Below are 12446 nucleotides of genomic sequence, written 5' to 3'. Positions count from 1 at the left end.
AGGTGGGAGATGCTATGGTGACCAGCGAGCTGAGATAAGGGGGGACTTTACCTAGCAGGGTCTTGTAGATGACATGGAGCCAGTGGGTTTGGCGACGAGTATGAAGCGAGGGCCAGCCAACGAGAGCGTACAGGTCGCAATGGTGGGTAGTATATGGGGCTTTGGTGATAAAACGGATTGCACTGTGATAGACTGCATCCAATTTGTTGAGTAGGGTATTGGAGGCTATTTTGTAAATGACATCGCCAAAGTCGAGGATTGGTAGGATGGTCAGTTTTACAAGGGTATGTTTGGCAGCATGAGTGAAGGATGCTTTGTTGCAAAATAGGAAGCCAATTCTAGATTTAACTTTGGATTGGAGATGTTTGATATGGGTCTGGAAGGAGAGTTTACGGTCTAACCAGACACCTAAGTATTTGTAGTTGTCCACGTATTCTAAGTCAGAGCCGTCCAGAGTAGTGATGTTGGACAGGCGGGTAGGTAGCGATCGGTTGAAGAGCATGCATTTAGTTTTACTTGTATTTAAGAGCAATTGGAGGCCACGGAAGGAGAGTTGTATGGCATTGAAGCTTGCCTGGAGGGTTGTTAACACAGTGTCCAAAGAAGGGCCGGAAGTATACAGAATGGTGTTGTCTGCGTAGAGGTGGATCAGGGACTCACCAGCAGCAAGAGCGACCTCATTGATGTATACAGAGAAGAGAGTCGGTCCAAGAATTGAACCCTGTGGCACCCCCATAGAGACTGCCAGAGGTCCGGACAGCAGACCCTCCGATTTGACACACTGAACTCTATCAGAGAAGTAGTTGGTGAACCAGGCGAGGCAATCATTTGAGAAACCAAGGCTGTCGAGTCTGCCGATGAGGATATGGTGATTGACAGAGTCGAAAGCCTTGGCCAGATCAATGAATACGGCTGCACAGTAATGTTTCTTATCGATGGCGGTTAAGATATCGTTTAGGACCTTGAGCGTGGCTGAGGTGCACCCATGACCAGCTCTGAAACCAGATTGCATAGCAGAGAAGGTATGGTGAGATTCGAAATGGTCGGTAATCTGTTTGTTGACTTGGCTTTCGAAGACCTTAGAAAGGCACGGTAGGATAGATATAGGTCTGTAGCAGTTTGGGTCAAGAGTGTCCCCCCCTTTGAAGAGGGGGATGACCGCAGCTGCTTTCCAATCTTTGGGAATCTCAGACGACACGAAAGAGAGGTTGAACAGGCTAGTAATAGGGGTGGCAACAATTTCGGCAGATAATTTTAGAAAGAAAGGGTCCAGATTGTCTAGCCCGGCTGATTTGTAGGGGTCCAGATTTTGCAGCTCTTTCAGAACATCAGCTGAATGGATTTGGGAGAAGGAGAAATGGGGAAGGCTTGGGCGAGTTTCTGTTGGGGGTGCAGTGCTGTTGTCCGGGTTAGGAGTAGCCAGGTGGAAAGCATGGCCAGCCGTAGAAAAATGCTTATTGAAATTCTCAATTATGGTGGATTTATCAGTGGTGACAGTGTTTCCTATCTTCAGTGCAGTGGGCAGCTGGGAGGAGGTGTTCTTATTCTCCATGGACTTTACAGTGTCCCAGAACTTTTTTGAGTTAGTGTTGCAGGAAGCAAATTTCTGCTTGAAAAAGCTAGCCTTGGCTTTTCTAACTGCCTGTGTATAATGATTTCTAGCTTCCCTGAACAGCTGCATATCACGGGGGCTGTTCGATGCTAATGCAGAACGCCATAGGACTTGTTTTCATGAAAAAGGCGACAGCCGAACTGAAGCACGCTCAGCTTCAGGCGACAGCCTTAAGGTAGTCAAACTAAGTACTGAGTGTGACACTAAGGCTGTGTTTTCACAAGCAGCACAATTCTGATATTTTTTTTGAGTAAATTGGTTTCTTGACCAATCTGATCAGATCTTTTTCGACCAATTGGGCAAAAGATAAGAACTGAGCTGCCTGTGTTAATGCAGCCGTAGGTCTGGAACAGCCCATCATATATGTAAAATGTTTTACCTCATCATCAAGGCTGAGGGCGAATGATGTAATGTCCTCCTGATCATCCTGCAATTACAACAGTGATGGAAATGAGAATCTGTACAGACATTAAATTAATGTCTGAACTAGCTGCACACGAGTGTTGAGAGAGATAGAGACAGTCTCACCTGTTCAATACTGTGAACAATCTTCCCTGTAACGATTTGCAAGACGTTGACACGTGTGCCACACGTACAAAATATGAATTTCTCATCTTTACTGATCTGTAACGTAGGGAAACATATTGAAATAACATATCTGTCAACGGTATAGCTAGTTAATTATAGCTACAGTAACGTTAGTTGGCTAGCTAACTGTTTTACAGATGGAGGTAACTATCAGTGATAAATAACTTACCTGTACTTTTCCTCCCTTGTAGAATGGTTCGATAGTGCTGGAAACAGCATAGCTACATGAAGAAGAAAAAAATAACGGTAATTTAGCAAGAAGATAGCTCAGATTTGCCCGGCGTTAGCTATCTAGCTAGCTGGCTATCCACGTGAAGTGCGTGAGACTTACTTGGTCTTGAACTGGAGATTGCTTTTTGCCATCTTGCTTTGGAAGACGTGAGTAAACCCCCACAATTTGCAGTTTAAAGACAGCTGAACTGATTTAGATCACTTGTTGTTAGAATTCATTAGCTTCGATCAACAAAATCCCCACATGTGTTGTTCAAAAGGTGGCTTTCGGTCTCTCACATTGTACGTCATATGACAGCGAGCGTGGAACAAAACGCACGACAGGGTGATTGGCTAGAATGCACAGCCGAACGTTTTGGGCTTATTTGCAGTAAGAAGTTCCCGGAGGAAAAAACTCGATACATGGTAAACCATTTTATATTCTATGTGCACCATACACAGAAAGATACAATTATACTGAATATAAATGTATACATAGGGTGCATTTCATTGATGTAATACAAATAAAATGATGAACAAACTGCCAAATGTCCCACACCTGTAACCGTTGACAATACAATCGAGAAGAGATGATAATAGAGAGTAAACACCTATTGAAAACGACAAAAAGTTCTCATTCACAGCTAGGGGACTGACGACTGGTGCTAGAACAGGAGGGAAACGACACGGTCTATTACAATTTAGCCCAGTTCCGTACTTTATATAATTGAGAGGTTTTTGAATATGTCAGTGCGCATGGTCACTCCTTTATGTTACGACAGGAATGTTCATCTGTGTGAGTGTTCTCTGAGTTGCCTCCATGAGTGTGTATGATACGTTAATAGACAACAGGAATGGATACTTGCTGAACAGAGGTGATTATTATGGTGAGTAAATAACTTAATAACTATATTTGTAACTTGAGCAATCAAAAGTTTAGTATGTTATTGACAATAGGTGTAAATTATTTATCAAATATTTTCTGTTATAATATAAAATGTTTGTATTATTTCATGGCTATGTTGTTTTACTATTCGTTTTGATTTATAACTCTTTACAAAGATTGAACGGCATTTGTCAAACTGTGATGTTTGTGGGGCAGACATTCCCTTTTCCTTATGTTTAAAAACAGAGCCACTACCAAAATATACTTGTGCTCTGAAAGCCACTACCAAAATATACTTGTGCTCTGAAAGCCACTACCAAAATATACTTGTGCTCTGAAAGCCACTACCAAAATATACTTGTGCTCTGAAAGCCACTACCAAAATATACTTGTGCTCTGAAAGCCACTACCAAAATATACTTGTGCTCTGAAAGCCACTACCAAAATATACTTGTGCTCTGAAAGCCACTACCAAAATATACTTGTGCTCTGAAAGCCACTACCAAAATATACTTGTGCTCTGAAAGCCACTACCAAAATATACTTGTGCTCTGAAAGCCACTACCAAAATATACTTGTGCTCTGAAAGCCACTACCAAAATATACTTGTGCTCTGAAAGCCACTACCAAAATATACTTGTGCTCTGAAAGCCACTACCAAAATATACTTGTGCTCTGAAAGCCACTACCAAAATATACTTGTGCTCTGAAAGCCACTACAGAAAAGATTGCAAGGGGTGGGGGTTAAAAACACACTTCTTTTTTTAATCAGTCATGACAAGCTGAACATTTGAAACGTTCTTAATTATTTCATGTCATTCCTAGTTATGAGAATAAACAGAACTGTTTTTTTGTTAGTCACATGGTCTGTCTCATATTATGACGTTCACTGCTCATGGGTGACACTGAATTGTTGACATTATTATGGGCTGGTGGTGGCCCTTTCTTTAGGCTAAATATTCATTATTACAAACCAGAATTATATACTTTCTCAGATTGTAACATACATACTTCTTTATTCTGCTCTAGTCTCAGTGCACTTTTGTGCTCTGGATAAAATAATCTGTGAAATGCATTTTGCGTAAAAAAAGAGAAGAAGAACCTATCAATATAAAGTATAAATAAAGTAAAGACACTTTTCTGTAACTGTTGTGTTCAGGCCGACCCGGACATGTCTTCGCAGAGTGGGGGTCATGATGTGGAGCTGTTCGTAGAGACCCCAGACTATGACCTGATCTGCACCATTTGCCAGGGGGTCCTCAGGTGCCCAGTAAGAGCTGCATGCCACCACATCTTCTGCAAGAAATGCATTTTACAGTGGCTGAAGAGGTACTGCCTGTGCCTCATCACAAGCAAACATTATTGCATCCACAGATCATGGTTGGATGAAGAGACAGTTTCCCAGACAGTTTCTCCATTGAAAGTCCCACTGTCCCAAAATGTCTCAAATTCACATTGTCGTAGTATAGGCCTATAGTAATAGTTATTAGTATATTTGTTACTATAGTAAGAAATACATTGGGGCAAAAAAATATTTTGTCAGCCACCAATTGTGCAAGTTCTCCCACTTAAAAAGATGAGGCCTGTAATTTTCATCATAGGTACATCATAGGTACACTAACTATGACAGACACAATGAGAAAAAAAAATCCAGAAAATCACTTTGTAGGATTTTTAATGAATTTATTTGCAAATTATGGTGGAAAATAGGTATTTGGTCACCTACAAACAAGCAAGATTTCTGGCTCACACAGACCTGTAACTTCTTCTTTAAGAGGCTCCTTTGTCCTCCACTCATTACATGTATTAATGGCACCTGTTTGAACTTGTTATCAGTATAAAAGACACCTGTCCACAACCTCAAACAGTCACACTCCAAACTCCACTATGGCCAAGACCAAAGAGCTGTCCAAGGACACCAGAAACAAAATTGTAGACCTGCACCAGGCTGGGAAGACTGAATCTGCAATAGGTAAGCAGCTTGGTTTGAAGAAATCAACTGTGGGAGCAATTATTAGGAAATGGAAGACATACAAGACCACTGATAATCTCCCTCGATCTGGGGCTCCACGCAAGATCTCACCCCGTGGGGTCAAAATGATCACAAGAAGGGTGAGCAAAAATCCCAGAACCACACGGGGGGACCTAGTGAATGACCTGCAAAGAGCTGGGACCAAAGTAACAAAGCCTACCATCAGTAACACACTACGCTGCCAGGGACTCAAATCCTGCAGTGCCAGACGTGTCCCCCTGCTTAAGCCAGTACATGTCCAGGCCCGTCTGAAGTTTGCTAGAGAGCATTTGGATGATCCAGAAGAAGATTGGGAGAATGTCATATGGTCAGATGAAACCAAAATATTACTTTTTGGTAAAAACTCAACTCGTCGTGTTTAGAGGACAAAGAATGCTGAGTTGCATGTGAAGCATGGGGATGGAAACAAAGGGACCAGGACGACTGATTCGTGTAAAGGAAAGAATGAATGGGGCCATTTATCGTGAGATTTTGAGTGAAAACCTCCTTCCATCAGCAAGGGCATTGAAGATGAAACGTGGCTGGGTCTTTCAGCATGACAATGATCCCAAACACACCGCCCGGGCAACGAAGGAGTGGCTTCGTAAGAAGCATTTCAAGGTCCTGGAGTGGCCTAGCCAGTCTCCAGATCTCAACCCCATAGAAAATCTTTGGAGGGAGTTGAAAGTCCGTGTTGCCCAGCAACAGCCCCAAAACATCACTGCTCTAGGGGAGATCTGCATGGAGGAATGGGCCAAAATACGAGCAACAGTGTGTGAAAACCTTAACTAACTTACAGAAAACGTTTGACCTCTGTCATTGCCAACAAAGGGTATATAACAAAGTATTGAGATAAACTTTTGTTATTGACCAAATACTTATTTTCCACCATAATTTGCAAATAAATTCATTAAAAATCCTACAATGTGATTTTCTGGATTATTTTTCCTCATTTTGTCTGTCATAGTTGAAGTGTACCTATGATGAAAATTACAGGCCTCTCTCATCTTTTTAGTGGAGAACTTGCACAATTGGTGGCTGACTAAACTTTTTTGCCCCACTGTAGGTTATTATTCTACTGTAGCCTAAATTTAAACCGATGATGACAATTTGTGAGTGAAGATGATTCATTGTTGTTCTTGAGGTGCAGACAGCAGACCTGCCCCTGCTGCAGAAAGCCTGTCAACCAGAGCTTGATATTTGTGATGTTCAAGCTAAGCAAGGTGATCGGTCGCCTAAAGATCAAGGTAAGTAAATGTTTTGTTAGAGAAAAAACACACACTTGGAGCAACCTAATCTCTTGCAGCAAACTTCTGCTTACTTGCCCCATGGGTGTGTTCATGCTTAATCTCATAGAGCCAGATGCGTGTGCCTCTGAATATTGCATATACTCCGACAGTCTGGCACACAAGATTAGCACATGCTATCTTGGTAAGTAAGTGTTAATGGATCATCAGATACTATTGTTAAAAGCTGGCATTAAGTATGTAACAAACGCATTGTTAAATAAAAAGTTACTGAAAAGTCACCAGACTACTCTTTGACCAAATTGAGATCAGGAGCATCCTGTTTCCATTGATCATCTTGAGATGTTTCTACAATGTGATTGGATTCCACCTGTGGTAAATTCAATTGATTGGACATGATTTGGAAAGGCACACACCTGTCTATATAAGTTCCCACAGTTGACAGTGCACATCAGAGCAAAATCCAAGCCATGAGGTTGAAGGAATTGTCCGTAGAGATCCAAGACAGGATTGTGTCGAGGCACAGATCTGGGGAAGGGTATCAAAAAATGTCTGCAGCATTGAAGGTCCCCAAGAACACAGTGGCCTAGATCATTCTTAAATGGAAGAAGTTTGGAACCCCCTAGACTCTTTCTAGAGCTGCCCGCCCAGCCAAACTGAGCAATCAGGGGAGAAGGGCCTTGTTCAGGGAGGTGACCAAGAACCCGATGGTCACTCTGACAGAGCTCTAGAGTTCCTCTGTGGAGATGGGCAAACCTTCCAGAAGGACAACCATCTCTGCAGCACCCCACCAATCATACCTTTATGGTAGTGGCCAGACAGAAGCCACTCCTCAGAAAAGGGCACATGATAGCCCGCTTGGAGTTTGCTCAAAGGCACCTGAAGGTAATGAGAAACAAGATCCCACGAAGATGGAACTCTTTGGCCTGAATGCCAAGCTTCACATCTGGAGGTAACCTGGCACCATCCCTATGGTGAAGCATGGTGGTGGCAGCATCATGCTGTGGGTATGTTTTTCAGCGGCAGGGACTAGGAGACTAGTCAGGAAAGATGACCGGAGCAAAGCGCAGAGATACCTGATGAAAACCTACTCCAGAGCGCTCAGGACCTCAGAGTGGGGAGCAGGTTCACCCTCCAACAGGATAACGACCCTAAGCACACAGCCAAGAAAACATAGAAGTGGCTTTGGGACAAGTCTCTGAATGTCCTTGAGTGGCCCAGCTAGAGCCCGGACTTGAACCCGATCAAAGATCTCTGGAGAGACCTGAAAATAGCTGTGTAGCGATGCTCCCCATCCAACCTGACAGAGCTTGAAAGGATCTGCAGAGAAGAATGGGAGAAACTCCCCAAATACAGGTGTGCCAAGCTTGTAGTGTCCTACCCAAGAAGACTTGATGCTGTAATTGCTACCAAAAGTGCTTCAACTAAGTAAAGGGTCTGAATACTTATGTAGATGTGATATTAATTTATTTTTATTATAAATGTGCAAAATTTTTGTCATTATGGGGTATTGTGTGTAGCTTGATGGGGGGGGGGGGGACAATTTAATCAATTTGGAATAAGGCTGTAATGTAACAAAATATGGAAAATGACAAGGGGTCTGAATACTTTCCGAATGCACTGTACTCCTTACCCTTTGACCTCTGCCCTTCTCTCCCCCATCTTTTTCCCCAGTGTAAAAACAAGATCCGTGGCTGCCCGCATACCTTAGCCCTGTCAGAGCAGTACTGCCACAGCATGAGCTGCCTGTTCGAGCTCATTCCCTGCCCCTACCAGGGCTGCCGTGCCCAGCTCCTCCGCAGGGACCTGGATGCCCACGCCAGGCACTGTGAGCACTGGAGCCAACCCTGCCACATGGGCTGTGGCACCGTGCTGTCCCACCGCACCCAGGCTAAGCACAACTGCTACAGGCAGCTGAGGCATGAGTACGAGGCCAGGCAGAAGAACCACCGGGCCATCGCAGCAGCCCTCCAAAGGAAGATGAGGAGGATGCAGAGCACCATGGCCGACATGAAGAGGCAGATCGGCCTGATCTGTGAGAGCCTGGAGGTCATGGACGAACTGGAGGAGGTGGAAGAGGAGGACCTGGGTGAAACCAGTGGGAGTTTCAGTAGCAGTACCAGCAGCTCCTGAGTCCTGATGCAATGTATTTGTAAAAATGACTCCCACACACAATTATCTCTGACACTTGAACTGTTTAGGACTATGCAGATTTTATTTTATTCCTAGCACCAAGTATGAAAGACCTGTGGAAATTGAATTTTCAGGGATGGACTGCTTCAAATAGCACATTTAGTCATATTTCTTTGAGGGTGTGTTGATATTGAAACTTCATATTTCATTTGAAAATGTATAAAGTTAGAACAATTTTGTACTGCGTCCTTTAACATTTTGATTTGTAAAGGATGATATATTTTACAAATAAAGTCAGCAACCTTTAACCTGTGATTTGTGTTATATCATTATGTATATGCACATTCTACATGTGACAATAAAAACAAATGTTTCATCTGTTTGCATGAAATGTTACTTCCAGGAGGTCCAATGTTGGCCCTTTCTGCCTATAATGAACCACTGTAAGTATTTATATATTCCATATGGAACAAAGCTCACCAATCACAGCAACATGCAATTCCATAATAAGACCTAATACAACTCCGATTTTTGTATGCATAGAAGTCAGTACATTTCAAAATATTTAATAGAATCCAGAAGTTTTATCATACAGATTACAGGGTGTAGAAAATATCGCGAGGTTTGCCTTCATATAAATACAAACGGAACCAGAGTGGGGCCTTCTTCCTGTTATACAGAACACGTAAGTAACATGTCGAACAATTCTTTATTCAATGAAATCCACAAGCATCTCTGTGATCTCATTACAGACGTCACTGTTTGATGGTAGAAATCCTTAATTGTACTGTTAACAGTTGATTTAGAACCAAATTGAAAAATGTTTAGGCAATTATTGATAGTTGTGAATGACTGACGGTAACACCAGTTCCTAGTTAGCGCACATGGCTACAATACAAAACATCGATGTGGTACTCGTTATGTTTACTGTACAATATGTAAATGTACCGTTCAGAAACCCTAACGATGCGACGCCGTTCATTACGTGCATGTTTATCCTATAATATTTCATTCGCTAGCCAGTGCGCTAAGCAATTCCACGAGCCATGATGTTGATTGGGCCTTGGTGACGTGAATTTAGGTAGCTCATCGTTACTTATTCTGACGTTTAATCCTTACTCAACAGCAAATGGCGGACAACGCCGGTGGAGAACGTGGAGGTTTCCGTGGAGGTTTTGGCAGTGGCGACCGGGGTCGTGGTCGTGGACGCGGTAGAGGCCGTGGTCGCGGTCGTGGACGCGGTGCCAGGGGCGGCAAGTCCGAGGACAAGGAAGTGAGTTGACATCCTTGAGCCCTTGTTTTCTTTCTGGTCACAATGAAGGCGATTACGAATGGAGACTAAACTGGCCTGAGTGACGTTGCATGTGCAATATGTTGGGCTTTATATGAATTAATAATTCAAGTGACGCTTAGTCCAACTTTGAAACCCTACATAAGTTGATTCTGCAGACCTTTGTCAGCAAGGCTTGGCCTGGAGTGGCTTAGTTCTTTCCTGTAGTGTCTGCTAGAGAGAACTGAGATGGTTTGAGGCCCTGCTGTGCCTCTTCCATGGCAAGGTTATAGGTATATCTCAGACAACTAATAGTTGGTGGTCCTGTGGCTCAGTAGTTGAGAGCATAGCGTTTGCAGGGTTGGGTTTGATTCCCACTTGTGTGAGAAAAAACACTTCTCATGTGCCACATGTGTCGCTTTGTTTACTGTCTACTAAATGTTTAAATATATATGAATGTTTCTCTTTCAGTGGGTGCCAGTGACCAAGCTGGGCCGCCTTGTTAAGGACATGAAGATCAAGTCTCTGGAGGAGATCTATCTCTACTCCCTGCCCATAAAGGTAAATGACAACATCATGGTTTCCATAGCTGTACATGTTATTAAACTAAAAGCACTATGAGCAGTTCACTCATATGGTGTTTTATAATAGCTTTGTTTCCATCCTGCCTCTTCTGAAAGTGTTTTATCATGTTATAGGAGTCTGAGATCATTGACTTCTTCCTGGGGTCCTCGTTGAAAGATGAGGTGCTGAAGATTATGCCTGTCCAGAAGCAGACCAGGGCTGGCCAGCGCACCAGGTTCAAGGCCTTTGTTGCCATTGGTGACTACAACGGCCATGTGGGCCTGGGGGTGAAGTGCTCCAAGGAGGTGGCCACTGCCATTCGAGGAGCCATCATCCTGGCAAAGCTGTCCATCGTGCCTGTGAGGAGGGGATACTGGGGGAACAAAATCGGCAAGCCCCACACCGTGCCATGCAAGGTGACTGGTCGTTGTGGCTCCGTCCTGGTGCGTCTGATCCCTGCGCCCCGTGGTACTGGCATCGTGTCTGCCCCTGTGCCCAAGAAGCTGCTCACAATGGCTGGTATCGACGATTGCTACACCTCGGCCAGGGGCTGCACTGCCACTCTAGGCAACTTCGGTAAGAAACCTACACTGTGTTTGACACATTTTCAATGGTGTTTTAATGGGTATTATCAGTGCAGCCGCATCCCCCTCCTAGCTCTGCTCAGCTTCACCCATAAGTGGTATAGTTGTCGTTAATCAGGAGGTAAACTAACGAGTATGGTAATGCACGGCAGAAAGACTTCCTAATAGTCTCTTCTGTTCCCCCATTCTGTGCTCAACATCCAGCCCCAGTCACTACAGTAGCATAGTTGGGTACATAAAAGTGAATTGATACTAAGTTGTCTTTACAGCCAAGGCTACCTTTGATGCCATCTCCAAGACCTACAGCTACCTGACCCCTGATCTGTGGAAGGAAACCGTTTTCACCAAGTCTCCTTACCAGGTCAGTTCTAAAGCCTTGATGCCCTCCGCATTCATGATATCGAGTTTATAAAGGCCTTTTCCGTGTTTCATTGTAAGGATGGGAACAGAGTTAATGTTGCCTTTGTATTGCCCGTTCATCGTCTCAAAAGTGAATGGGTTACTGAAGGAGGCATACAGTAATTATTGTTGTTGTCTTTGAGGGGTGCGCACCGAATCCTTTCAATTCGATTAACTGCAACACAACTGTAGTGAGACATGATAGATCTAATATACAAATGGGCAGACTAGATCTGTGTTGCTGTGGTATGTGATATATTAAACACCAACAGACCTGGTTCTTTTTCACAAATCAAAACTTGGTTAAGTATGTTATTGACACTAAGGAACTTGGATGTGTGAAAGTGTCTATTTTGTGTCCTGCAGGAGTTCACTGATCACCTGGCCAAGACCCACACCAGGGTGTCTGTGCAGAGGACGGCCGCAGCTGTCCCGGCATCCTCCTAAACACTTTTGTACAGTGGATTAAATAAAGGGTTTAACACCATTACTGTCTCCTTAAACTGATGTGCTGTAATGTGACTATAATATGAATCAAGGTGTAAGATGCTGATGGCTGGCTAGATCATGTGACAGCAATAAGATCTATTTTGGGCATTTTGACACCATGGTTTATTATTACTTCAGGTAATGAGGACTTCAAGGGTTTAGTCCCCTCCTTCTAATCTGGATTTAACCAGCACTGCTCTTAACCCCCAGTCTTCCCTAAAAAAAATCAGATTGCTTTAGACCTTGGAGACAAGGTGGGTGCAATTAATGAACCTCATAGGTTAAGATTTGGATTCCTCTGGCTTAGTTGCCGGCTCTTCTGCAAATGTGTGCTGATAATTTGTTAGTCTGAATATTTAAAATGGTATCGCTAGATGTCTTTGCAAATAAAAGTATTTTGCATCAGGTATGCATGGACTTGAGTGCAGCAAGGTGTTTAGGACTACCTTATTG

At 43.4% G+C, this 12446-nt stretch overlaps 3 protein-coding genes and 1 non-coding gene across 12 annotated transcripts in view; 3 read left to right on the top strand and 1 right to left on the bottom strand.

Moving 5' to 3' along the window:
- LOC116359978 (transducin beta-like protein 3) overlaps positions 1-2763 on the bottom strand; it is a 34262-nt gene extending 31499 nt beyond the window's left edge. The window contains exons 1-4 of the mRNA XM_031814256.1: positions 2532-2763; positions 2370-2421; positions 2141-2236; positions 1992-2039 (exon numbers count right to left, since the gene is read on the bottom strand). Coding sequence (XP_031670116.1) covers positions 1992-2039; positions 2141-2236; positions 2370-2421; positions 2532-2563 — 228 coding nt within the window. The 5' untranslated portion in view covers positions 2564-2763. The remainder of the gene's footprint in view (positions 1-1991; positions 2040-2140; positions 2237-2369; positions 2422-2531) is intronic.
- Positions 2698-9063, top strand: LOC116359979 (RING finger protein 151-like). 9 transcript variants are annotated; one of them, XM_031814262.1, is made up of 6 exons: positions 2741-2836; positions 3193-3297; positions 4456-4625; positions 6452-6554; positions 6664-6738; positions 8229-9063. In XM_031814262.1, the coding sequence occupies exons 2-6, from the start codon at positions 3295-3297 to the stop codon at positions 8685-8687; spliced, it is 810 nt and encodes a 269-aa protein (XP_031670122.1). In that variant the 5' UTR covers positions 2741-2836; positions 3193-3294; the 3' UTR covers positions 8688-9063. The 9 variants fall into 9 exon arrangements, with proteins under 9 accessions (XP_031670119.1, XP_031670118.1, XP_031670121.1 ...); XM_031814263.1 differs by having other exon boundaries at positions 2755-2836; positions 3256-3297; positions 8229-9002; XM_031814259.1 differs by lacking the exon at positions 3193-3297 and having other exon boundaries at positions 2698-2836; positions 6458-6554; positions 8229-9002.
- Positions 9064-9713: 650 nt separating this feature from the next.
- On the top strand, positions 9714-12007 carry LOC116359980 (40S ribosomal protein S2). The gene is made up of 5 exons (XM_031814268.1): positions 9714-9960; positions 10429-10518; positions 10656-11097; positions 11375-11466; positions 11871-12007. The coding sequence occupies exons 1-5, from the start codon at positions 9817-9819 to the stop codon at positions 11949-11951; spliced, it is 849 nt and encodes a 282-aa protein (XP_031670128.1). The 5' UTR covers positions 9714-9816; the 3' UTR covers positions 11952-12007.
- Positions 10131-10267, top strand: LOC116360037 (small nucleolar RNA SNORA9). Its single transcript, XR_004206879.1, has one exon. It is a non-coding gene; the product is annotated as a small nucleolar RNA SNORA9 (small nucleolar RNA).
- Positions 12008-12446: the final 439 nt, after the last annotated feature.

Source organism: Oncorhynchus kisutch, unplaced genomic scaffold (genome assembly GCF_002021735.2).
Source record: "Oncorhynchus kisutch isolate 150728-3 unplaced genomic scaffold, Okis_V2 Okis06b-Okis10b_hom, whole genome shotgun sequence".
NCBI classification, from domain to species: domain Eukaryota; kingdom Metazoa; phylum Chordata; class Actinopteri; order Salmoniformes; family Salmonidae; genus Oncorhynchus; species Oncorhynchus kisutch.
Note: the sequence above shows the minus strand (reverse complement) of the source record. Positions and strands in the feature narration are given on the sequence as shown.